This window comes from Serinus canaria, chromosome Z (assembly GCF_022539315.1).
Source record: "Serinus canaria isolate serCan28SL12 chromosome Z, serCan2020, whole genome shotgun sequence".
Taxonomy (NCBI): domain Eukaryota; kingdom Metazoa; phylum Chordata; class Aves; order Passeriformes; family Fringillidae; genus Serinus; species Serinus canaria.
The window spans coordinates 52755871-52783580 of NC_066343.1; the positions used below are offsets into that span (position 1 = coordinate 52755871).

Consider the following 27710-nt stretch of genomic DNA (forward strand, 5'->3'; position numbering starts at 1 on the left):
ACACCAAAGAAATGTATTTATGTGGGTCCTGCCTATAACAAACATGATTATTTTTAATTTGTTTTTTCCAAGAAAAGAAAATTGATTGGCTATCTATGACCAATAAATAGCCAATGACTGTAGATATTTCAAATGAGGAAAAAGAGGTTTGCATTTGAAATCTAGACAATAAAAAGGTTCTGACATGTCTGACATTTCTCTGTAACACAATTTTTCATCTTTTTTTTTTCTTAAAACTAAGCCTACAATATAAACAGTATTCTACAAAGAAAGCCCACTATGGGAAAAGCAGAATACTAAACAAAGAAGTTAAGGTATATTCCATCAAACATTTCTCCATTTGCAATTCATCTTGATAATAGAGATAGAACCTGGTAAATGCATATAGGACTTGAAGCAGGAGATTTCTCTTGCTCAATGCATAATTCATGTGCTCCGCCTGCAAAGTGTGTAAAATGAGAATTTCACACTGCAGCATGAGCCATGGAGCTGCAGAGAAAAGGCAGATGAAATCATATTCTGCTGTGCGAATTTTATTTCTTATCCTCCCAATATTTATACAAAACCATCACTGACAATCCAAATGCATTGACAGATCACCCACTGTTTCCATTGTGTTAGCACTTGAAAGGAGATCAGGCAGAAAGATAGACAATTTGTTTTTGTATATTTTTTAAATAGTGGATCAGGTTTTTAACAGCTGAGTGACTGTATTATACTTGTAGAAGGAGGTCAACAGTAGCTGATTTTAAAATCCCACTGTAGAGATACCTACTTATACATGCATCATCCTCAGATCTGCATTTTAGTTCTACAGTATTTTATGCTTACAGTACAGTATGTGTATTAACACCTCAAATTATCTGTATTTCAAAATGATACAAAAGACTGCAGTACACGATACTGACTTTTCGATTCACTGCAGCTCAATTACAGTGAACACAACAGCTTTTCAAAACAATTTGTCAGGAGAAAAAAATACTAAACCATTAATAACATACTCAGGAAAATAATCCGAGTTTTTTGTAGCATATTTTAATGCCAGTAAGTGCATGGATGTATGTAGAAATTAAGCTCCATTGTGAATGCAATAAAACCTTTTTTATTAAGAAAATTTTGCAGAACATGGAAATTGCACCCAACAAAATATATAAGGAATGGTAAACATCTCCCAAAACATCTGCGATGTAACATAGTTCATAACGTGCGGCAAACTGAGAAACCATAAAAATAGAGCTCACTAACCACAACTTATTTTATTATTATGCATTCCAGAAAATCTTTTCAGTTTTACTGAAAAGGAAATCCTAATGAATAACCTCCCCATATAGACTGCCCAAATTAAGAACACACTATAGCAGAATAACATAGGCAATGTATTTTCTAATGACAAACTATCAGAATAAAGCACGCATTTCTGAGAGCTTGGCAGAAACCATCTGTTTCCTGGGTGGTCTGAAAATAAGTCAGGAAGGGAGCATAAAAAAAAAAAAGGTGTGGTTTTTAAAAAATATACCTTGACACATAAGGGGTCTACATATAATACTTTAACTATAACCTTCTTTAAAGTTTGTTAAAGATTGTTTTTTCTTTCCTGCTTGGAAGGTGTTATTTAGGCTATCATCAGTTACCTTTATCTATCGTTTCAGGGCTCAAAACAGGCTTCTGTCAAAAAAACCTATTACACTAGTTAGCATAGCAACCACCTTTAATAAAAAATACCTGTGGTTTTTTTCCCTCATCTCCTTATCTAATTACATGTCTAAAAATAAACAAGAACTAGAAACACCTGAATGCAGGCATCAAATATGGTTTAAGTGGAAACTAACTTCAAGGTTCCATGGATTAATATCATATACTGAAACAGTTCTTCTTGGTCAAGGACATTAAATTACCTGCTCCCTGCTCCTTAATATATGACCATTGGTGTTTACAGTTCATCAGCCAAGTTTGTTGCCCTTATATTAAATGTGCTAATTTCTAAATGAAAAAGAATTTGAGAAACATTTAGCTTCTGCACAGTGAGCTCTATGCTTTTCAATAATCTCCTCACTACTTTTCTTGCTGCCATGCATATAAACACATTGCTATTTGTTTTATTGTCTTCTGTGATGTTTAAAAGCTTTGCAGTTTTTCCCTTCCATCCTTTGACTCTACTCTTATCAACTCTTCTTTCAATTGTTAAAAAATACTTCTTGTTCCTAACACGTTTCCTATAAGGTGTTTTTAATCAAGTAAGACTTCAGAACTACTGCAATGTTCCTTCTCTTCTCCTTAAATCCAAGGCTTTGACAAATTTCCATTGACTTCAACAATTCAATCTCAAGCTTCTTGGACATTCCAGTTCTCATAATCAGTGTATTTGACTTCAAACATTCTGCTGTTTTTAAAATACAAAAAGCTTCTTTATGCTAGTAGTCCTCATATATCCTGTGAAAGAACCAAACAGTTTAGAGAACTATAGTGAAAGAAATTATCAACACGGTGTCAATATCCTGAGAAAAATGCAGCAGAGAGAAGATAGTTTGAACATGGCTTTGCAGTGCCTGTTTAGAACTAAGCACATGAGAGTATGTATTACTTTCTCATGAAAAAATACTGTGATGATGTGAGAAGCTGCCAACTGTACCAATTAATTAATGTCCCATCTAGTATCAAAGCAGTTATTCTTAGTGGATTATTTAAGTTGTATTTTTTGTGCTACCATTTTTTGGCAAGATGCAGTCTGGCTGCTCTAGAAGAGAAAAAAACCTTTTGACACAGGTGTGTTACCCAATGTGTTATCTGGGCAGGAAACTGATCAAACCATGGAAACACATTTCCATTTCTCTGGTAATACAGCCTCACTTCATCTTTGTTCTACTTGGTTGAAGAAGGGAAGAGATTAAAAGTTAAGGTCACAGCTCAAGAGTTCTTAGGCACACCTATAAAGTTGCAGAACAAGATCAGGTACAATATAAGTTCAAGATTTAGAGAAATGGAGAGCCTTGCCTCCTTATTTAAAAGAAATACACAACTCAACAGCATAAACAAGCAACAGCCTTACCTCATAATGGGTCAAAACACACCAGCTTCAAAAATTACAGGAAAGGCAACAAAGGATGTCTATTTTGACTATTGTGCCATCTATACATGAGTCCTGACTGAAATGGCTTAGCCTAATTTAAAATGCTGATTTTAATTTCAGAGTTTCACTTAATTTTCAATACCACATATCAGAATTAAAATGGAAACTTCGGAGCTACAATTCTACTCATCAACGTTTTTTTTTTTTTTTTTTTGGTAAATATAGGGTAAGAATTGCCTAGGAAGTATTCGATAACAGAAAAATAAGTGTCAAAAATTCTTTTACTCTTCTTCCTGAACCGATTTAGCAAAAAGTTCCTCATTTATTTATTTTTAAATACAAGGTACGTGGGTAAACAGTAACCAATAAATGCTGATATCATGAACAGTTAGTTCTGTAACACTAGTTTGAGTAATGAACTTTTAGGCTCTTTTTCTTCACTAAGGTAAGCAATTAATTCTTAACGGACAGATGAATGGCTCTGCTGAATGTTTTTGCATTTTCACATGTTTTGAAACAAATAAAAAAATATGTATTATAAAGCTTGCTATTTCATACCTGTTTTAAATAAGCTAACAGAATTTGAAGTAACAGAACTCTTTATTCTTATCAAACACAGACAGCAAGTAAAAGTTGATTGCTCATTAGGAATATTAATGCTACTAACCTATATGTAAATCTCAGTTATAGATTCAGTAACTGCACTATTCTCAATTTGAACAGAAAATTTTAAAACTAAGCTAGGAGTTCGAATAAAACATTTTTAAACACTTAAGAAACAACATACTAACATTTGGTTCTTGGTTTTCTTTCCTCTCAGACCTGGGTGCTATAGCTATAATTTAAGATTTCATTTTAATAAAATAACCATCAACATGCACGTATTAAGTTTCACCAGTTCAACAATAATCTGAAAATTAAATTAGAAACCAATCTATTTTATTATAAAAGAATAACAGACTACTAGAAAAAAATACTATGTTTTGTGTATAAAAAATAATTAGATTCTATTATTCTTCTTTATCTATATGGAGCAAAAACAACATAAAATTATAAACGGAAATTTTGTAATTTGTATTTTTATAATTCAAGTTTTTTTGTTATAAAAACACTCTTACTTGCTTAAACTCTCAAACTACATTTGGACTAGTCTATGAAAAGTAAAAACTTTTTTTTTTTTTCATAAATTCTGGATAGTTTTAGGTATGCATAAAACTGCTACCTATTTCATTCTAACAGAAAGAAACATGGATGGATGGTTAGATACACATTCTCATATTTTATAGAGGCTTTAAAAAATTGATGTCATCTTACTAACCTTATTCGAGGTAGCATTTTCAGATTTTCCAGACTCGGAGTCACTTTTAGAGTCAGATTCTGACTTGGATCCTGAAGAACATTCATCTGATGAAGTGTACTCTGAATCAGAGGAACTGGATGTGCTTCTCTTTTTGAAAATCCCCTCTGCTTTCTTTTTTTTAATATCCTCTGAATCACTACACATTTAAAGAAATATTAAGAGACATGTAAAGCTACAAAAGGAATCTGCGTGGGCAATATCCTACAGTAGCGTTTCAAAGTTTCATTAAGTGAGTTTTAGGTCATGATTTCTCCACAACAAAACCATTCTATTACACTACACAGTACACCATCATATGTAGTCTAAACCAGTGAAACAGCCAAACAAAATGTGAACGTATGAAATATTAAAAATATTATTTGCATGCATCAAGCTTGTGACATTACAAAAGGAAGAGCAGCCACCCTTTAAAATAAAGATGCTTTCATACTATTCCTCCTGTGATGAACAGAATTTTTGTGTATCATCTTTTTGTACAGTCATATTGCTTAAAAAACCAATTAATTTAGTTTATTCCTTTGTTAATTCTTCTGAATAAAACTGCATCACCTAGAAATAGCAACTATAACGTCTACAAACTCTTCAACCCACTCAATAGTTTATACGCAAGAGCTGTTATATTCCTACACCTTTGGTCACACTGAATGCCTTACAGATTCACACAGTGAAGTTCTGTTCACCCTACCAATGTTGGATTATGTTGGTCTGTGTTAACAGCTACTGAATGTTATCTGCCTTGTTCACTTCTAATAATACTTTAAATACCAATTAGTAGATTACCCTTTTGTCTCAGGGGGAGCTATTACCACAGGAAATGAAAATTGTTTTCTAATAGTTATCATGGAGCAGAAAAATTAATATTGCATGTAGAAAAAAGCCCTCTGTTCTTGGATATGCAAAGAACCATTTTACACTTCTAAATCAGGTGTTTCATACACTACCTGATTCAGCTTCCTTCCCAAGACAATAAATTGGCTATTGGAGTGCTTGAAGGGTAACAAGGTCAACAATAATTAAACAAATCTAGTCTACTCAAGTATTAAGAGTCCCTTTGGACTCATATTAAATTGTTACACATTTTCGCTTAGCTTTAGGAGCAGTACCAAAGAATGTACTATGCTGCATCACTGAGATTGCAATGTTTCTAGATGAAAAAAATACAGAGAAGGAGAAATTAAAATCTGAAATGAAAGAGATCAAACAGAGTCAAGTCTTCCTCCTCTTAAGAGCCTCCTATGACTGAATTGCCTAAATAAAATTTAATCAAAATAATTTCAAATGAATAACACTTAGGCCATGCCTGCCCATGTGACTGAAGCTAAAACTGCCTCGCCAAATTTTAGTCAAAAGCATAAAGCAGTAAATTTGAAGCTTGCAAAGCTAAAAATGGAACAGTAGTACACGTCACAAAAACAGTCTAATGTAGCACATTTGACTGGTAAAATCATGGTGAAAAATAGGTACTGAAATTATGCTTCAGCATGACAACATTTAAAACTTGTTTGAGGTAAATGCCTCAAAAATTCACTACTATATACTGTCCAAAGTTTATTTATGACAACAGAATTATCTATATTTCATTTACTGCCATTTAACAGTAGCTGTAGCTGCATTTACAAATAAGTTGTTGTAAACCCATTATATAAATGAAGTTGTTTTTTAATAATTATCTTCAGCTTAGCTTTAAAACTAGCTTTGAAGATTAAAAATGTTACTTTACTTCACATCAGCCAGTTTTGATGGGTAATAATTGTTTATCTTACTGCTTAAAATTTCAGATGTTATTCTAATGAAAAGAATTTACTGGTAACTAGCTTTTTAACTTTGCGATGATGAAAAGCCTGTATTAATTTAACCTACAGATTTCATTTGTTCTGAACAGGAAAAACAATATAAATCACTTTTAAAATCATTAAATCCTGACTTAAATTAATAAAGTCATAATTAGGGCATTATGCTGTGTTTGTTATGGAAGTGGCAAGGCGAGCTGCTTTAATTACTGTCTGTAATAAAAGGAGCAGAGTGTGTACTGCGCCCCAATCAGCGCTGTCAGCCACGACTGAGCTGAGCTACAAACTCATCAAGTGAGCTGGCAGCAGACTACAAAGTAAAGGGCGATCGTGTCTGCAGAGGCCACTTGCTGACAGCAGTGGAAGAAACAGATTCCTACAATCCAAGGTATTAGCCCCAATTACTCAAAATTTTAATGATACTTTAATACATGATAATGCTGTTGATAATAGGCAATCTTAAAAGCGCTAACACTTAAATATCTGATGACCGTTTCCCTTCACAGCCCTTGCCTCTAATATTTGGATCATAATCTTTTTAATATAACATTATTTAGAAAAATCAATTGTCTTAGTTACATAATGGCAAAGTGTTGAAGGACTTAATTTTAGCTCTCAGCAAAATTGCGGCAAAAGGTAATTAAGTGTTTCACACAACTATTTGATCACTTATTCAGCCTCCCAAGGTTACATCAATTTTTAACAAGCCACCCAAGATTTTACTGAAGTCAGAAATTAATTCCAAACATAAGACTAGTCTGTTTAATGAAAACCTGAACTAGGTTCATACTGTGACATCACTCCTTGGCCAATACACCCAAAATAGCCTAATTAAAGGCTTGGCAGACTGGTAACAGGAAGACTGCTTTATGAGCAAGTATCACAAAAAATTAAAACCAGACAAACATTTACCTACCTTTCATTGACAGCCCTACATGTTTTCTTAGCAGCACTTTCTTTGCTGTCTGATTCACTGTCAGTAGATTCTTCACTGGGAGAGGAACTCCCACTACTCTCATCAGTGCTGCCTTCCTCTTTATCTTCCTTCTCACTTTCACTGTCAGACCCACTCCCTGAAATGAAAACAGCCCTTACGATTTTGATCTAAATATCTTAAATAATCAGTATTTTAGAACTTTAAAATTTTGTTTTAAATTAAACAGTGGTTTGGTATTTTAAGATCCAGTTGCAAGCTTTAGTATTATCTACCCTGTGCCAAAAGCAGGCAAGGGAACGACTTTACCCTTATATCTACAAAATTTTGTTAGTTAAAAACCTGTCCTCTTCAGCCTACAGTATTATACTTTTTCAAATTAGAAACTTGAATAAAATAAATTAATCACATGTGGATTCTTCAAAGTTACATAACCCTATTAGGAGCTGGAGATGACCTCAAATTTTCTAGTCTTTACATTCGTTCAGCTGCAAAATTATCTTCTCAAACAGTTGCTTAATTAGATAATCTGTTCTTAAATACTCATAGTGACTATGATTGAATCACTGATTTAAACAAATTATTAATCCTGTAATTAATAATATAGTTAACATATATTCAAATATCGGAAGTGAGTATATGCTTCCATTATTTCAGAAATCACTAATTTCAGTGGTACAATTTTTAAACATTTCTGCATATTTCCTCAGTTTAGGAACTGGAAGGAAGCAGCTCCATCTTCGTTTTCTAAGATGACTCTCTTCCATTCAACTAGATGATGATAATTCTTTCAAGTCTCTAATGCTAAACATTTTCTGTGTCTAAAGTCTGGACCTGTGACAATTATGACCTTTACTACATCTGAAGTAAACTAACATCTTCTGAAATGGCTGTCCTGGGGAACTGCCTATTTGACAATAAATGGTAGAACAGTTAAAAGAACCTCTGCTTACTGAACTTGATAGGCAGCTGTTACCCTCTTCATCAATATCCCCACTATAATAAACAGAAAACATCATGTAGAACTTCAAAGAAATAATGTAACGCAATCTGCTGAATAAATCTCATGAAAGACTACACAATTAAACAGATCTGGAATTTATCAGCACAGCAGTACATGCTATCAAAATAATTCTTCACCACCACCAAATTCCAAAAAACACTTAAGACTTAAGGCTCCTGACAACCAAGCAACTGGGTATTTCTGCTACGTGCTTTCAGTTTTAACTGGAGTTACAAACTCTCCTTACTCATATTAGACTCCAAAAAGGATAAAAATAGCATGCCAGCTTTTTTATCTGGGAAACAGATCAAAAGCTAACTTATTTAATACAGTGAATATAAATTTTTCCCCCAATTTATTGAGTTTACACACAGCTCTGGCTTTGTCTGCAATGTTTTTTTCTTTGTATGTACCAGACAGTTCTAAAGATACAGTTTTCCAGGCAGTGAAAATACAAGTTGCTTTCCAAACACATACCTGATGAACTGTTACTGGCAGACTCATCTTCCTCCTCTTCTGATTCAGAGTAGAACTTTTCAGTAGGTTTCTCCTTCTTTTGCTTCCCTAGAATTCCAGTCCATTCCTTTGCCTGTAAATAAATTTCAATTTACATTTATTTTTGCAACCAGCAATACAAAAGTATGCACACACATTGAATAAAACCACTAAAAGTAGTGGTATCAAGCTGCTGCTAAATAAATCATCTAAGAAAGTCAAGAGAAGCTATAAAACCTCTCTTACTTTACACAATTAGGAGAACTAGAAGTTTTGTACATACCTATAAAGGTGAGAGATGTCTATTGGGTAGTCCAGAAAAAGATTTAGTAAGCTAGATTAAAAGCATCAGTAATGATAAATTTCTATGCCAAAAGAACATGAAATCCGAGTGTTTTATTTCTAGATCCAGCTGACTACAGCTACAATGAAGGTTAGATAATCCCACCAACCTTAATCATCCCACGTGTTTTGCAGAAAACAGATGTGGACAATCAAGATAGCCACAGATAAATTATATTTCACTCCCACTGCCATTCTCCAAATAAAAGTAATTTTTTACCACCAAGAGAATGCCAAAATGAGGCAGTATTTCCCCCAGAAATACTGGCAGTATTTCCCTTTTTTTCTTTCCATATACCTCTATGCTACTAGAGAAGCAATGTTAAAATTCAAGACAGGAGAAAAAAACAAACTGGCAGACAGCTCTATCAATTATCAACAATGTGATACAGGTCTGCCTCATTGACTGATCTACTCTGGAATAAGACTTAAGTTTTGAAATAGGCTCTAACAATGACCTGCAAGGCTAAACAACTCTAGAGACACACTGGCTTCCTCTTGAACGTCAAAAGCTGGCTTAAAACACCAATATTCTTTTGGATATAAATGAAAATTTGCATGTGGATTGCAGCATAACTCAGCTTTATTCACATATGCTATGTAGGCACATGCATTATTAGGGAAACCACAAAATTAATGAAAATGAGATACCCTCTAAAGAAAACACTTGCAAAAAATATGGTTGAAGGATTTTCCTGTTTGCTTTGAGGTTTAAATAATTGGAGGTGGATTTTTTTACTATGTTTTAGATGGATGTTATGCCATTTCAGCAATTTCCTGCAATACTTTTTGGTCTTATGGGTTTGGTCTTATGGACGAAGGCACCTTTGCACATTGTTTCACGCCAACCCTATAATTATAATCCTCTGATTATCTAAAATTCTTTCCATAAAAGCTTTCAGATGTTTGTACACAAATATCACTTTTCCTGAAATGTACAAAAGAAGGTGGACACATTACAGTATTAAGGAGAAATGCTTTTCCTGCCAGATTGTTGTCCACTGGCTTCTGTAAGTCAGACCTATTTTTTAAATTTTCTTGCTCTTTCTGTGTGTAACATCTCATAAGCAAATTATTTCATCTATGATTTACTGAGGAAGTTGTCTCATTACCAGGACTGCATGCTTTTCTCTGTATATCTGTTACAATGCCACGCATCCAGGAGCACCACTGGCACACTATATACTAATGTATTTACATTTCAGCTACTGTTCAACAGCTTTCACTGGCATTCCAGTAGGATTGTGGTACTCAACACATAAATGACAATTCTGGTACCAAAATATGTCTTTCCCTCAGAGTTTACACTACAGTAACAAAAAGCTATCACTAGTACATGACAAGCCTGATGTGTGAACACAAGACTAGTGCACTAATACATGACATTTTCCTATCATAAATTTTTCCAATCCTCTTCAGATTATCTGAAATGTAAACCCTCATCTCTTCCAAACTCTACACTTCAAAACGCACATAATCTAATCCCCGGCAGCTGCTTTTTGTTGTTTGTATTACTTTTCTACTTTTTTTCTGGGGGGGTGGGGGTATTTTTAATTTTTTTTTTTTTAGCCTTGGATTTTTACCAAACCAACCTCCTAATTTCTGACTTTGGTAGTCCAGCTACACTCAATTAACATACTGCAGCAGAGTGGAGATGAAAGATAGGAAATCAGAATTGAGATGGAGGTGAAAAAAGCCTACTTACTCCACAAATGAAGCAGAAGTGGCTTAAGTTTATCCACTTCTGTCATTGAAAAGAACTAGGATTAAACATGTTCCCAGATGCTTGAATTCTAAGATAAAAGAAGCAACAGGGACATTGCCATGCATCAATGGCTTTCAACAGAGCCCACAGATAGTATTTAAATACTTGTAGTTTTGGGCCAATACTCTGTATTGACGAATGCCTTCAGCAAAGTTACTTTCAGTGACGCTGACATACCGACTCGGCCACATCCACATTTCGGACAGAAGGGTCAGGTGCCGCCTCTGGCCAGTCAGACAGCTCCAGGTACCCAGTGGCTCGGCTGTTCAGTGTGTGAGACAAGGTGCCAAGCTGGAAATGATCCCGATCTATTAAAAAAGCGGGGGAGGGAAGAAATACACAAACACTGTGAGCTCTACCACAAGGAGCAATCTTAATCAGGGCTAAAGGTAATTGCCATTGTATTACCTCAAATGTCATGGAATAAATATAAACTAGGAAGCTCTTCATAGGTCAAAAAACTGATTTCAGTCCATAGATTACAATAATCTCCCCCATAATGGTCAATAAAAAAGCTAATCAGTCAGTGTGTTTAGAGGTGTTGCTCTGAAATGTAGCTTCTCTAAAAATTACTTTACTGTGAATATTAAGAATGACAGCACAGTTAAACAATCCATATACATGTCTTGGCACAAACACATCCAGAATTTTAATAGTTTTTCTTCAAAATGGAGCTCCTTTTAAAGCTTCAAAACTAGACCTAAGTAAGTATGAAAACTAAAATGCAAATTGTCACAATAACAGAATATTTTTAATTTAGATAGCCTGATACCCTTTTAATTTGAGAAGACAGACAATGAATATTACTTGTAAAACAACAGGCAAAATACAGAGGTAAAATTATTATTTTGGAGAAAAAAATACCTACAGAGATTCAATTTATTTCAAATTCACATAATTTGCAATACTCACATTAACTCATCTAATAAAGTCCAGGCAAAATCCTAGAGCTATTTTCCTAAATTGAAGAATAGTTTTCCTCAAAAGACATACCTTCTGTTATTTAAATAAAATTTAAAATCTACATGGATAGAAATAGATCATTTTGCCAGGGTTTATCATTAGAGAAATGCACTGTGCACCTTGCTTGTTGAAAAGCAAGTAAGCATACTGAGCATCCTTGCATATTAATCTTTTCTATTTGCTAAGTGACACAATTTGTGAGAGTATTTGAAATAGAATAAGCTGCCACATTCCTTTACACAATGAACATTTACCAAATGATTTGGCAGTTATACCTTTAAAAGGAGACTCAAGCAATGGGGCAGGTTTCTGTGCCAGAAATATTTTTTGGCATATTTGCTTAAAGCTCCACTCTTCTCATTCGGAACAATAAGCTGCCTAATAAATCTTGTACGGTCTCTGATGTCGTAGCTTTGATCATACTTGCCGAGATTTAATACATACTGGGTAAGCAATTTTGTCTGTGGAAAAAAACAGGACAAGAACAGAATACAAGTTATTTATGATTATTGATAACTCTGGATAAACATATTTAAAGAGGTAATAAAAATGAATGGTTATGTCAAACAAATGTTGCTCCACAGGGAATATGCATTTCTAAAGCTGCAAATGGAATTCTGCAGCCAAAGCACATGTCCTCTTCTGTATTGGGGAGGTGAATGCTGAGTACTGAGAAGCAGCCATGTGCTAGATTATTAAACTGCTGAAGTGGAAAGAAAGGCATCATTAAAAAAATAATCATATATGGCAAACCCGCTGAAGGGTCTACGTGAGGATAATGAATGTGGAAATACAACTAAAAACATGGCACTCAAAACTTAATCGGAAAAATATGCAGGACATCAAAACATCAGAGGGTATTAGGGGGCTGGCAAACTGCTTCTGCTGAGGTGTGTTTTATGAAGAGATACTGTCCCTGGCATAAGCAGTGTCTGCACTCTGACTGCACTCAGTTACTTTATCCTGAATTATGACCCATTAAAGCAGACACATGAATCACTGAACTGGATTACTGCAAATTATTTGCAGTGCATTTAGCTGTTACTTTTTCATAAAAGCAAGCTGCTGATGCCCTCTAAAAACCAGGATAAAAGACTTCTTCCATTTTTTTTCTTGAAGCTTAAAGCCTTCAGTAATATCAGTCATTTATTTATTTATATAAGAGCAACTTATACTATGACAGGTTTTTACAGGATAATAACGCTTCCTAATTTGATGTTTGAGAATATTAACATGTCTTAAATAATTTTAATAATTCAGATAATTTTTAAGCTAAGAAAATAATATAGGAAAAAAATGAGACATAGAAAATAAAAATAAAGTAGTGTAACCAGAACAACAGTGCTGAATAGACTAGAATCTACTAGATTCATTTGAAACATATATGCCACTTCCTTTATAAATAACCAAACAGGATAACGAGCAGAAATTATATGCCACTCTAAGGAAGTAAATTTTGGTACTTCAGCTCAGAACAGATGCATAAGACAGGGTTAAAATGTATAATCATGAGAGATTTATCTGCTTTATACAAAGAAACAACCTTGCTTACATATATGTTTATTATGCTATTGCTACGACAATAACAGTTTCAATCATGTGAGCAGAAAAATATATACAAAAGTCAGTAAATTTTTGTATGTGCCATTTGCTAAAAAAAGTTCAGATTAATAATTTCCAATTTGAGGATGCAAGTCGAAGTTTTTTTCTGGAGACATAAAAATGCTTCTTCAGAGTACTGATTAATACCGGTAAGTGAGATACATAGTAAACAGAAAATCGTTCTAATTTAAACCCCACCAATGCAACATATGCAAGGATTTAAAAAAAAACCTGTGGTACCAGAGACTGGAATAAATTAGTCATTATACATTAGAATAATATAACAGCATAGTTTAAAAAAAAAAGTCAATGAAATATTTTTTATTTCTTTTTTCTCTCTGATACCCAAGAATGGTTCTGTGAAAAGGTTTTTTTTTTTTCCTTGAGGTACTGTCTTAGATCTGGGAAAGGCAAAACTTTGCCATATGTATTTCACAGTTTATTGGCAGCTAATTCTGTATGAGGGTATAAAATTTTAAACAACTGCATCAGACTGAGCCTACATAATCTGCACTCATGCAGGACTTGCGCTGTTCAATCTAAATGGAATTGGAAGGGAGGGCTCCCAGGTAGCATGCATTAAACTAAATGAGGGATACCTCCTGCAGCCTTTGTCATCACTTCTCCACTGTAAAACAAGACAAGACTCCTCACTGTCATTGCAGGAAGCTCAGGAGAATGGATCATAAAACACAATGATCTTAACCTGTGAATTGTTATAGGGATGGGAAAAGTTTAAGGCCTTGTCACAGTGGGCATTTTTTCAGTGAGTGTTGATGGAATTACATAAAGAGAAATTTGACAGATAAAGAGTTGATCCTGAAAGACTGCATTCCTTTAATGGGATAATTTTCTCCATGATCCTCTCCCTTTTCCTCTTCCCTGTTTTGTTCTCTAAAATATCATTTTCATATTATTCAATACAGATAAATACTCAACACAATTATATGCAAGAGTGTTCTGTGTCTGTAAGAAGTATCTTCACAACTATCTATATACATTATAGTTTTCATGGAAACAGAGAAGAAATGTAATTTTAAAATTTTTTCTTATGGTAAAGCAATCAAACAAGCAGAAGACCTTTTCTACATGGAGGTAGCTTATAGAAAAAATTATTTTTAATTAAAAACAGAAAATAAACTAACAAATGCACGTAGTTTTTACAACAAAAGGAGTTCTCAAAAGAAGCTGAAAATCATTTTAAGCAAGCACAGTGACTTGGTGAAACATGACAGACTCTGCATACCATGACTGCTTCATAGAATAGTGACAAAGTATTCTGATCTGTGATTTAATACACTTATTATCACATGTCAATAATTCCTGATATCTCGACATGCACATTATATAGACTGAATATAATTTTTTTTATCCCCATATTGCTGAACCCATTATTATTTTTTGTACACTTCATTTAGAAGGGTTAGGTTTAGATATTTCTAGAATTCAATCATCCTCCAGCAACATTTCTGGAATTTTCTAATGATAATAATTCTATTTAAGGATTTAATGCCTATCCTATATTTGCAGCAATTAATTTTTTGGTTGATCCCCACTTTTTACAATACAGGTAGAAATTTTACAATATAGGTTTTACCAACAGATGAGGCTCTACAATGAGAGAGAAACAGTTATCTATCCACTACTAGATATCATTAGCTTTCAGTAACTTGAGTCTTTAGACACACAAGATAAGGCTATTGTGCTAAACCACGATTGACATATCTATTTACACCCTACAACTACTTGGGACTTTTTCTAGAGGGAGTCCTCCTACATTAGACTACAGAAACCTATCAAAATCTCTTTATTCTTTCTGCTACATTCAAGAAGCATCTTAGGCAACTATATGACATATTTCTCTTATATGAGCTATCTAGCACACTCAAGGTTTTATGACCCTAAGTGTTGAAAAAACAAACCAAGTTTATCAAAAAATACAGACAACCAGAGGGAAGCCTGTTTTTATTACATACCTATCCAGATATAACTGAACCTGAAACTTCCTTAAATTATAGGGAAGGTTTTGAAAGTCCATGAGGTGATCTCAGGATTTAAAGTATACTTTAATTTTTTTTAAGAAATCTTGTTAAAAATAATTTCTGTGAATGTGTTTGCTGTTTCACCATATACTTCAGGAAAATACAAGCAACTAAAATAACATACTTAGACAAAATAAGTAAAACAAGCAAGTCTCCCTTACTCCAGAACTTTGTGATTTTCTTCAAAGAAGACTTAACAGAAGTTAAGTCAAGATGTGTTCAATCTGCCTTTCCCTCACCTGGTGAAAGAGCTCTTTTCATCCACTTGGTCAACATTGAGTGTCTGTGCCATTCTACCACTGCTTTTCAATAAAGTGAAATTTTATCTTTGACGTTTTCACAACTCCATTAACTTTGGATGAAACTGACGAATTATTCATAAAATTAATATGTCATAGGATATGATATGGAGACAGAAAACACAGGACTTAGGAGAGATGGACAGACTGACAACTGGGCAACCAAGTCTACAAGATTTGACATCAAATTTTAAAAATGAACCAGAAGAATGGCTGGACTTTTTAGGAAGTGAAGTAATTCCAGGAAGTAATTTTAATACTGAGTGAGTAGACAAGAGTTACTCCTGGAAATAATCATGTAGATTTAGGAAAAGTGTTGCCAGTCTCTAATGGGAAACCCATGGTATTCTAGTTTGAAAGGAACTTTGAATCAAGCCAAGTCACCAAACATACACTGTCAGAAATTTTATGTGGATACCTTGACCACTTGAGATAATAACTTATTTTTCCATAACCTAAAACTACAAGAGAAAAACACCCTTTGATTAAATTCATCACTTGGTAGGCATCTCAGAGACAGTTTCTTCTGCTTTATCATCATTACTGTGTTTGCATAAAGGGTTTTGCAGCACTTACAATGATGATTTAAAATGTATTAAGATGTGAAATAGGAAAAAATACATCACAGAAATCATAACCTTCTTGTATGCAACAGATTTTTGACCAAATATGATGTGGAAGAATTTATATGCAAAATTACAAAAACTATATGGAAAATTAGTAAATATAATGGGCTAAAAGAAAACAGTTTAGATAGTCAACCAAACACTTTCTTATCTCAATCAGCATTTTCTTTAAGATGGGCACTGCCAGAGAGAAGTCACCTTTTATTACTGCCCCATTTTAGACTGTATAAGCAAAGCATTCACTCCTACCTGAATGCATGGAAAGACAGTTCATCTCCCACATGCCCTACAAAATAAAGCCTAAGACAGATCACGTCTGTAGTTGAATATAAATATCAAGGAACAAGACGACATCACAGTTGCAGAGATGCAAGATCCTGTGCTATGCAAACTGTTTTAAGACAAAGAGGTCTAGCAACCCAGGAAAGCATATATATCAGACAATGTATTTCTTCTACATTTGGAAAAAAATCTTTCGTTTTACAGTCTTTTACAGCAATAACTGGATTTCCAGTGGAAAATTAGCATCAAAATGCTACATTCCATAGTCAGTGATGGAATTCACAGTGTTGTCACTTGGAAGAGTGAGGAACCTGGCACCTCTTATAGCCACTGTTTTCAGCTGTTTGGAGATCTAAGTTCATGTCTTTGTGTAATTTGACATTTTTAGATTATTTTTACTACTACAGATATAAAACTCACCCCAAGGTAAAAGGAAATAGGAAAAACTAAATGAAACAAACCAACCAACAAAATAAATTTAAAAAAAAGAGAAACTAGTAACTATCTTTAAAACAAGCACTGTTGGAAATACAAAACAAGGCCTATTACTGGCATTTCCTGTTAGATATCCTGAGTAAAAAAGTAAAGGACGTTCTTCTTCAAGAAAATGACAACATTTTCTTGAAAGTTCAGGTTTTGGTTTGGGAAAACATCAAATCACATCAGCAAAATCTCCTACCTGTTATTGCGAACACAATTTACAGATCTGCTCCATTTATGTGAAGTAAAAATTTCACAATTTCCAGAAGACAGATACAAAAAAGAGTTTATCTCATCACTACATTCACATTTATGATCCAGCACACACTTAAAGACTGATGGTCAGATTTAGTCTATTATATTTCTTGAAAACATATGTTCCACTTTTCTTCATAGAATAATATGGACTAGGTTTGGTTAATTATACAGTAGAAATCATTACTGATCTATACAGACTGTACAAAACCTGCCATGACTCTAAATATATACAATACCAAGTTTACGCGTACCTGCTTTGAATTTGTTAAGTAGAGTTTTGCACCCAAATTTAAGATCTGCAACTTTACAAGGTCATCTTCATTCGTGAAGCTCTTGGCTGTCTTCCTTAGAACATCAGGTGCGATCTTTGGAACCCGTTCACAGTACTCGCCGATGAGCCAGAGGATGCTGGCTCTGGCTACTGGAACCTGAGAAAACATTGAGCACTCTAAGTTAACAGAGTCACAAAGACTACTTGCATAGTTGCATGTGTCTTTTGTTCAATAACAAGCTAAACAAAATACTATTTAAAGACAATTGACATACAAGTTTTGCAGTGTGACATTAAATACAGCCACTGTGGAAGACTGAATATTCACAGAAATGTAAGGTACTGATTCTGACCCAAAACTCAGGCCTTACAAGTTGATGATACAGAGGCACACAGAAGTGACGTGTTGATGTTCACAATACAAGCTGATGAAATCCGGGAACACAGACCAAGCATTCAAGATGTGGTTGTGAATTCCTGCCACTAGGTTATGGTAAACACCATGTGTAAACAACATAGAGCTGGGTGGGTTTTTTTACTATATTCATACAGAAATGGTTTCCAATAATACAGCTTTCTCAAATCCTGCTTATCTAGTTGAGAAGCATATGTATTTATTTGTTTCTAGCTTTCCTTAATTTTTATTCAGAATTTTATGACAATAAGATCTGTATTTTTGCGAACATCCAAGACCAGTTGAACTCAGAATATGGGTGAGACAGAAGTTCAAAACAGCAATTCACAATTTCTGAATGGGATCTACCATCTTAACTGAAACACTTTGACCAAAAAGTTCACACAGATCTTACCATTTTGGAGCTGCTTAACAGTATCACTGAAATAACTGGCAGTAACAGCTTTTAGATGAACTCCCAGTGTATGATGCCGAGTTCAGAAGCACAGCAATGCCAAAAACAGAGGGAAGACGAAATGGAAAAGCACAGAAGGAAACAGCAGCTCATGCTTCAAGCAGTTTACATAGAAGCAGTCAAGACTTAAATGAAATAATATACACATACTCTTTTAAAAGGTGAGCTAGCCTACAGTACCTAAACGTCAAGTTAAAAATTGCATCTACGATACATACATCCCTTGAAAACATTTTTCTCCTTCCTTGAGCAGAAAGAAGAAAGAATGCAATGAGAAAGCCCAGAAGCATGTCTTGTATAGTGTCTACAGACTGTGGTGGTCTAACATTCTCTACAGACTCTTGTTCAATAAATGTTGAAATGTCAAGGGAAAAGCATTACTGTTCTAGTCTATCAAAAAATGACTGTAATTCAGAAAAAAGAAAAGTTTCCACAGCAACTTCACGAAATTTTATTGCTTTTCCTAAAAGGATCAGAAAAACTCGTACTAACATTTTTCATTAGTCCTTATACTAATATATAGTGACCTTTATTAATAAGGTTACACTAATGGCAGGGTGAGTTTGTGCCTTGGATAAGATTAACAGGATATATGTGCTTTAGAAATACAGCATTGTGGTTCTCAAAGTATTAATTCTTAGTAACTTTTATATATGCTTTAACTACTTTTCCAGCATATCTATTATTAATTTATGAATATCTATTTCTCAGAATTACAACGGGAACCTAATACTAAGTATCTTACTCAGCAATCTCGTAACATTTGAAAGTACTACTATGAAAGTATATTCTACAAGGGTTAAATGTTCTAGTATTCTACTAAAGAAATACTAATCATGCTCACAAGAATTTTTAATGAATAAATGTGCTCCCAAAAGTTTGGAAACAACTCTGAATAAAGTCAATTTGACAATATTTGCCTCTGTACCTGACATGGCTAAAAATATATATGCCAACAAAAATATAAACAGGTATGTCATGGGTAAAACAGAGGACTACCTCCACTGAAAGAAAAAGCACATAATAGATACACAGAATAGAGTCCAACAACAACAAAAAAAAGTCCTGTAGAGATAAAGGCCAATTCTGATTACAATGAAGAAATTTAAGATAGAGATAATATGTTGAAAGTGGTATAACACATTGATTTAACATATTTAGATATTATAAAAATACAGATCAAGATACAGATGAATTCTTTAATGTGAGTTGACAAAAAATTAAATAGCCTTGGAATTTACAGTATGAGAGAGACGAACAAGCTACTGAACAACCACTATGTATAAAAACTTTAAACGCAGTCAGAGTATGTTCATCTGCAAAATGGTAAGACTGATGCCATTACTGCTGCACTGATTTCAAAGGGAAAGAGGTTATTTCTAATGTTCCAAAGGTTACACTGCATTAAGACCTCACACCCAATCTATTATTTTAAATTGAGCTAAAGAATAGTAATTGAGTGGTACATTAGATTTTCCAGTATTGGAGCAGTTCAAGTTGCCTACTGTACAGATAGATACCTCTAAATAAGAATATATAGGCAACTTCAGATTTCAGTTATGCTAGATTTATTTTTCTAAAATATTTCATTACAGACTTGCTAAAATACTAAAATTCTACAAGAGACCACCAAGTACCATAGTCTGAGCAGCAGCCTATCAGAATGCCAGCCCATTCTTTTTCATATTGTTGTCTTTTTATAAAGCAAACACAGTTCACAGAGCAGACCAATTTCAGTAATAGCATTAATAATGACACGCAAGTATCATTCTTGTATTTTCCTAGTCAAGCCCAGGACTACACTTTAAAACCACAATGAAATGTATTTAAATATATTTAAATAGTATACATGTAAGCACACTGTTTTACTCTTCCAAGTCTTTTTCCCAGTTTGTAAAATAAATTTATTCAAGTAATAAACTAGTTTTACAATGCTAATAATTAGACTAAACAAAACCTCATTTGAAAAATAGTGACAATGGAAGACAGAAATTTCTTGTGAGAATTTGCCTTTTAACCAGGTGGTTAGATTACTATGTAAATACTGCATATATATTAAACACAATTTTGTGCCACAAGAATCAATACCAATTAGAGACTTTTTGAATCAAACCCTGAGCAGAAACCATTTTAAGGAAAAGTGTATGTCGAACTGATGAACCCAATGTTTCTGTGTCACTGGATTCATTTGAGGTCAAAATCACACAATATTTTCAGACTTCTTTTTCCCTGTTTAAGCCTTCCAGTTCTCAACCATGTAATATCAAGTGCATGATCCTACAGCTGTTGTTTCCAGGGTACTCAAAACAGCAAACAAGAAATGAAGCCCCTTCTAGACCTTCACTGCCTTTTCCAGTATAGCTTAAGTAGGGACCTTGAATTGACAAAAATGCAGGAAATAATACTTTCATTATTCAGCCCTGCTCTGCATTATCCTCAAAGGCAAACAGGATTGTAAATTACTTTGCCTGATGTTTTATTCCATATGGCCCGAGCAAGTGGTTAAGTGCACTTCTTAAGCCTTTAGTACCAGGAGGCAGTTTCTATTGCCATTTCTACCCATTACCTGTCTCAAGGAAAATAAATAAATGGTCACAAAAGGAAAACAAAAGAACAGCCAGACACTCCCCTCAAACCAAGACTCTGGTTACTTACAGCAATTAGAGAAAGATACCATAAAGACTTTACAGATTGCTCTAAGCAGCACAATTGAAAAACTATTGAAAAGCTGTTTAGCTCTCAATATATTCACACAAAACACAAGGGTAAAGTACAACTTAAAATCACCAATTTTGGTTATTCACATATGTCACAAAATGAGAGATACTCAAATTGCAACTGAGATGAAATTTTTTTCTGCATCCAGGAGAAAATTTGCATGCTAGCAATTTTTTTAAAATTTTACCTGGAATCAGAAATGGAAAGAGGGATAAAGTTGATTTGAAATGTCAGACTGACAGCAAGAAGAAAAGGTACACAGGAAAGAACAGGAGCAGAATAGAAGTATTCATTTTTTGTTTTCAAATGGTAGACCTTCCAGAACTCCTCTATTCTTTGAACCTCTACATATACAATTCCTTTAAAACAGAATTTTTACTGGTGACTGCACCTCTTATACAGTGGACAATTTTTTTTTTAATTGTGTTTTATTCCAGCAGAATATTTACTTCAAGTTCAGTGTCCCTGGACACAATGTCCCAGTGGCCACATATTCCTGTCAAATTCTAAAGAACTACATAGATATCAGAGTCAGTAAAAAAACTGTCAAATTATGAGGATTGTTTGTTAAATCATTCCTAATACAAAAGTTTAAAAATTACTTATTTAAGTAAGAAGGTAAAAGAATGTGGCTAGAATCTGAAGTTCGCAGAACTGAAATAAATACAAAAAGATATGGATGTCATAGTTTGTGACACCTTTCCTACCCCACAAGAAAGGAGAACTACATTAAAGAAAGCAAGCTGCCTGTTATGCAAAGCCATATCAGAAACAGAACTATAAGCAGTATTTATGTAAGACTAGGAAAGTCAAGTTTGTTATCTCTGTGAATGAAACAGTGTTAAAAACTATGAGTCCACTATCTTGTAATAATAATCACAATCCAACACAGTAAATAAAAACACTTAGTTACATCCATAAGCAACATGATTTTCATCGCATATTAAGCTCTTAAAAATTACACATCACTATCTTATATTTTCTCTGTATTTGGAATGCCTAATCCAATCAAGAAGTATTCCTCATCATCTCTAGATCAGAAAACCTTCAGACTTGTTTAATATTCTTGCTCATATTCTAGAAGGAACCAGGAATAAGTCTGTAATGAAAAACAAGAATGTAAGAATTCACCAACTTTCAAAAAACCTGCCTTAGTAGTACTGTAAGAGAAAAGTCACACTGGAAGTCAAGATTCCCATCACCCAGATAGTAGTTCTTACTGAATACAATGTACCATAATAAACAATTTTTCTAAAATATGAAAGGCAGAAACGAATTTGGAGACTACTGGCCTTGGAACATTAAGAAGAGGATGCAAAAACATATTCTACACATTCTGATGAATTCCCAAGGTATTTCTAAAGAAGAATATATCTCGGAATCATGAACATTTTCAGAGAGTTGTAGAGTTGTTAAGTCAGTGTTCTGCAGAAGTCAAAAGGCAGGCAACACTAGGAAAGTGAGAAAAAAAGCACAAAACAAGCAGTATCACTATGTCATTGCATAAGATTTCTCCAGCACATTTGACTACTGGATACGCTTCTAGTCACCCTACTTTAAAACCCTCACATCAGGAAAAGGCAAAGAGAGGAGAGAATAGTTGATCAGAGACATGGAATATGAGGAGAAGTTGGAATTTTTAGATTAGTAAGCATGTTGATGTGGACAGTAAGCAGAAGCTTCCAGTAATTGGATGAGAAGAAATATTGGAGGTGCAGAATGAACTTCTCTTAGCTTCAAAACCCTTTCCCTAAAGCATCAGATTTTGTTGCTGCTGGAGATGAAACTCATAAAAACAGGTTTTTGAACTGACCCTTCTTTAAGTGGCTCCTTCCCCTAAGTATATTTTTTAAACTTCTGTTACTATAAAAGCTGTACACACAAAATTATTAAGCCCACCTCAGAGTGGGCTTAATAATGAGCACTTCTAACACAAATGAGCACTACTCCAATCTCTTGCTCACATTTTTGCAAGTCAATAAATTGCAAAGCATGACAACATTTTTAACACATTGACAGCCAAATGGAAATGTTATTATGTTTTTTAAAAATGGAAGTTTAAAGAGATCAAATTATTCTCTTGTTTATTGTCTTCAGGACACCCTCCAGACGTACTTCTCGATTACAGCTTTTGAAGAGTGTGAGGAAAGGAGGCTGGAACACAGCTAGATCAAGCTGTATTACGCACAAGTCTAAGAACTCAGCAAGTATCACACACAAAATAGATCTCACAGATTTTTGCCTGGGCACACCTGGGATAAAAGTTTAAGGTACAAATGAAAACACACAAAAGTAAAGGAACAAAAATAACCACTATTTTCAGATATGTAAGAAATATCAATCAAAGGACAAACTGAAACAGACCTAAACTTTATGATAATTTAGAGACAGTGATCTGCAAGAGTTCAGTATTTTTAAGTGAACTTACTAATATTTTTTATAGTTGGTCTTCCTATTTTTCATATATGGTCTTAATATTTAGCTTCTTATTTAGTTTTATTTATTTTATAAGGCAAAATTGTTATCTTCTAAATATTCTACATCCCACCCCTTTCTAAATGGCGTCTGTGGATGAAGAAGATGAGAACATGAACAAGTAAATTTCAGTAAAGTAAATGACCTGAAAAAAACAATGCTGTGAAAGATTTTCAGGCACCTCAACATTACCAATCACAATCTCAGGATAGCACAAGTGATATTTATAACAATATCAATGAGAAAAAATCAGGCACAAACTAAAAAGTCTATTCCACTGAGTTTACAACAATTTTGCTTATTTTAGTGGCTGTTTATCATTTACTTCAACTAAATAATGACATAAGAATCAAAAAGCTTCATTTTTCTGTACAGGCTTTTTGATTTAATAGTATTAATTCTTAACAATTTCCTCTTCATGCTTTCATCTGTGTAATACCTAGTACTAAATTAATTTCAACTGTAAAAAGCAACAAAGAATTTCCTTGTTCACATTCCCTCATCCTTCAGTTTCAAGTTCATTCAAGCCCACATTTGGCTGCTTTTTCTACATCCAAATGCAAGAGTCCTCTAAAAACAGGGGTTATACTCCTGTATAGAACTCTAGGGTAGGTCCTCTATGTTTCAATCCTAATACTTTACAACAACAGAAGAGAGGCCAAGAAAAAAAAACTAAACCCAACCAAAATGCCAAAAAGCCCTGTGAAAAGTAAGTATGTACACATGTGTGCATGTACATAAGTATGCATATCGTCTGTCAGTGTAATAACGGTCAGGAATCCTTGACAAAATCCAGACAAAAACCAAGGCAATTGTGTTATGTCAACTCACAACCACTTTTGTCATAGTAAGGTCAGTGTTGAAAGTACAAGTGCAGATGTCAGAAATTCCAGTACTACTATATGAAGTACTGACATCTCAAAATAACATCCCCAGTATCTAAACACTCATTCTGAAATGGATACACTTATACTTTACAGAAGTAAGGAGTTAAGGGTTTGGACCAGATGCTCTTTACAGTTTCCTCCCAACCCAAATCATTCTGTGAAGGAATACACTCGTTTTCAGACATAGTAAGGGCAGTCATCAAAATGATACAGCATCCAAATTATAAATATGAACTTCTTCAAAATGTATTCTTTAATTCAAAGTCTTGAGCATACCAAGAAGGTTATGTATGTTGAAGTTATCATTTAAAATGTCATAGAAAGGTGTAAAAAAATCACCTTGGAGGTTCATGACTACATGACTGTTATTCTTGACCACCACTTCTTTGTTCTTGAATAAAATCCAGGATTCAGAATCAGATTTTGATTTTTACTTTAGTCCAATGACTGCTCAATCCCACAGATTGTTCTCCTACCACTTAACATTTCCTGATATATACTATATAACCTCATACAGTAAAACCCGAGAATGTTAGTTTTAAGTACAGCATGTCTTCTCCCCATCCCCATTATTAGACTTCGAAAAGGATTTTCTTTTCCACAAAACTTTGAGGATTTACTTGAAAGTATTAGTTGTATAAAATAGCTATGAAACTCTTCTAAGTTTTAAACAGTGTATTTAGAGAAGTAACTATTTTCTCTTGTAGAGTATGTGGAAATAAGATGCCAAACTCATTTGGTAAAGTGGCAGAACATTGTTCTTGAGATTGTAATATGCCATCAAAATATTGCACAAATGTTCTGAAAATATAGGCAATTAGTATACATGAGGTATTACTTTGATATGTAATTAGAAATAGTATCTTATTTTGATATGAGCAATTCAGTAGAATTTATTTTCTTTATATCAGTTACAAAAGGACCATCAGCTCTTAGCAGCCAAAGATTTATTTAATTTTTCAGTAAGCATGAACCAAGAACACCACCTTCTTTTTCTTTAAATACGCCAAACTTTGCTGAATTAAACTTCAGAGAAAAGAAGGTTCACTGATTTAGAAACTGCTCCATTATCAAAACATATGTAACTTTGTGAAAATCAATAGTTAAAGATGTAATTTTATGAAATTAAACAGTTCTCAACAGAAAATAATTGTTGACAGATCAAAATCTGACACCTTTGGTTTAGGATATAACAGATAGGTACTAGATGCCATACCTACACTCTAATTTAGGACAGATCACTAAATGTTTTATCAATTACTGGGCCTGTGAGGAGAATTTGGGAACTAAATATTTGCATACCTAAAGGTCAGTAAAGTCTAAAGACAGATAATGGGGAATAATTTAAATTTTAATGTTAAATACCACAGAATATCAAATACCCAGAAGATAAAGATGCAACTTCAAGACACTGCAACACACTCACAGCAGCATGTCTGATACCATGGAAAGGTCACATAATTTGGGGAAAAAGGGTTGAAATAAAACTTTCAAACTCCACTCCAGATCACGAAGACAACTGGCAAATAATCCTTAAGTTAACTCATGATTTTCATTTCAATTTACACACTCACATTCTAAACTTACTATTCATCCTGGAGTAACAGGATGAATAGTAAGTTTAGAATTCAGCATTTCCAGGGTTCTCTTTAAAAATAGCTTCCCAGACCTAAGGCACAAATTGGAGCCATCTGATAGCTTCTACTTCCTTTCCATTAAGATCATGAAAAAAAATATTGTATGTAAAAAAAAAATATTTTGCATTTCTCTAATATACTTACTTTCATTTACAGCACAAATTCGAAGGAGACAAAAATCTCATTATCAGCTTACAAGGTAAAAGTTGACAAATAAGAGTGTGTGAACAAATACTCACTGTAATGTTATCCAAGAGTTTGGCCATATGCTTAATAATTTCACCATGGTGTGCCGGCTGAGTTTGCAGCAGTTTCTTAATGACAACAACACTTTCAGCAACTACGATTTCTGTTTTAGACAAAACAGATAATTAATTTAAAAAGCATTTATGCGAAAGAAGAAGCCATAAATAATTGATTGTAAAAGATGTAAAAGCTTTCCAAATACGCTTTGCAGAACTGAATTATATTAATTTGGTAAGAAAGAGGTAAACCATTCTACTAAGTAATGTAAGTTCAGCTTCCTGAATCACGTTACAATCAGCAAAAAGAGGACACAAACATTCTAAACGTAAAATTACCAACCTAGCATATACTGTATGAAACTGCTTTTTATTGAAGCTGCAATTCAGATTTTTCCTATAAAATTGAGAAACAGTGTAAAAAAAAGCACTGCTTTTCATTAAAATGATGCATATTCAAAAGTAACTGGCAGTCTGCAATGAGAATAAAAATGCTTGCATTAAAAAGTAACAGCTCATTCATACGCTAGAGAAATATCTAAACATCTCCTTTGCATTTTTTCTAAATGCAAAGAATGTTCTGCATATAAACAGTTTCTCTCAGGTCTGTAACCTAATCTCTAGTACATTCAAATGAAGCTTCTAAATAGCAAGCTGTTGTAAGATTCATGCCAAAGTCATGCACTGGAGTGCTTAACTACTGCAACAAGTAACATTCACAGCCTGATCAACTTGTATGAAATGTACAATTTTTGAAGCTAAAAAGACCCCAAATGAGCACAGGCGAGCTTCCATGCAAGAGTAAACTCATGTAAGGAAAGATGAAGAAGTCTAACTACCTTTTGTTAAACAGAGGTATTCCTGCATTTCTGTCTGAGTTAATCTGACACATGGATCATTCATTCAGCAATCAAGCACGCTCAAGGTTCAATAAAACAGTGTGGGGCAGAGATATCTAAATTTTGGGGGGTTGTGGGGTTTTCTTGTTGTTTCAGGTTTTTCTGAGAAAGCAAACTTCTTTATGGAGAAAGGCTTTCCAAGAGCTCTGAGCTTATTATTATGTCATATGCCTCTGAAATGCTTAGATTTTAGCTTGCAGCTTTTTCTGTCATCTTTTATTTGACATGACATCTGTCATTTTTCTAGACTAACTTCTTGAAGCAAGGTTAACATCTCAAGGTCTTGCACAATCCTACAGATAAATTTAATTTACATTGTATTTTGCCAGACATTAAAATAGGAAAACAATTCTTGAAACTTGAAAACTACGATCTGGAATATTTAGAGTGGGGAACATTGGGAT

The 27710-nt window shown here is 33.9% G+C and overlaps 1 protein-coding gene across 1 annotated transcript in view; it reads right to left on the reverse strand.

Annotated features, from left to right (window-relative positions):
* AP3B1 (adaptor related protein complex 3 subunit beta 1) overlaps positions 1-27710 on the reverse strand; it is a 153978-nt gene that overhangs the window by 56695 nt on the left and 69573 nt on the right. The window contains 8 exon segments of the mRNA XM_018918489.3: positions 4386-4563; positions 7134-7290; positions 8632-8743; positions 10934-11064; positions 11995-12042; positions 12045-12180; positions 17560-17736; positions 26405-26514. Coding sequence (XP_018774034.3) covers positions 4386-4563; positions 7134-7290; positions 8632-8743; positions 10934-11064; positions 11995-12042; positions 12045-12180; positions 17560-17736; positions 26405-26514 — 1049 coding nt within the window.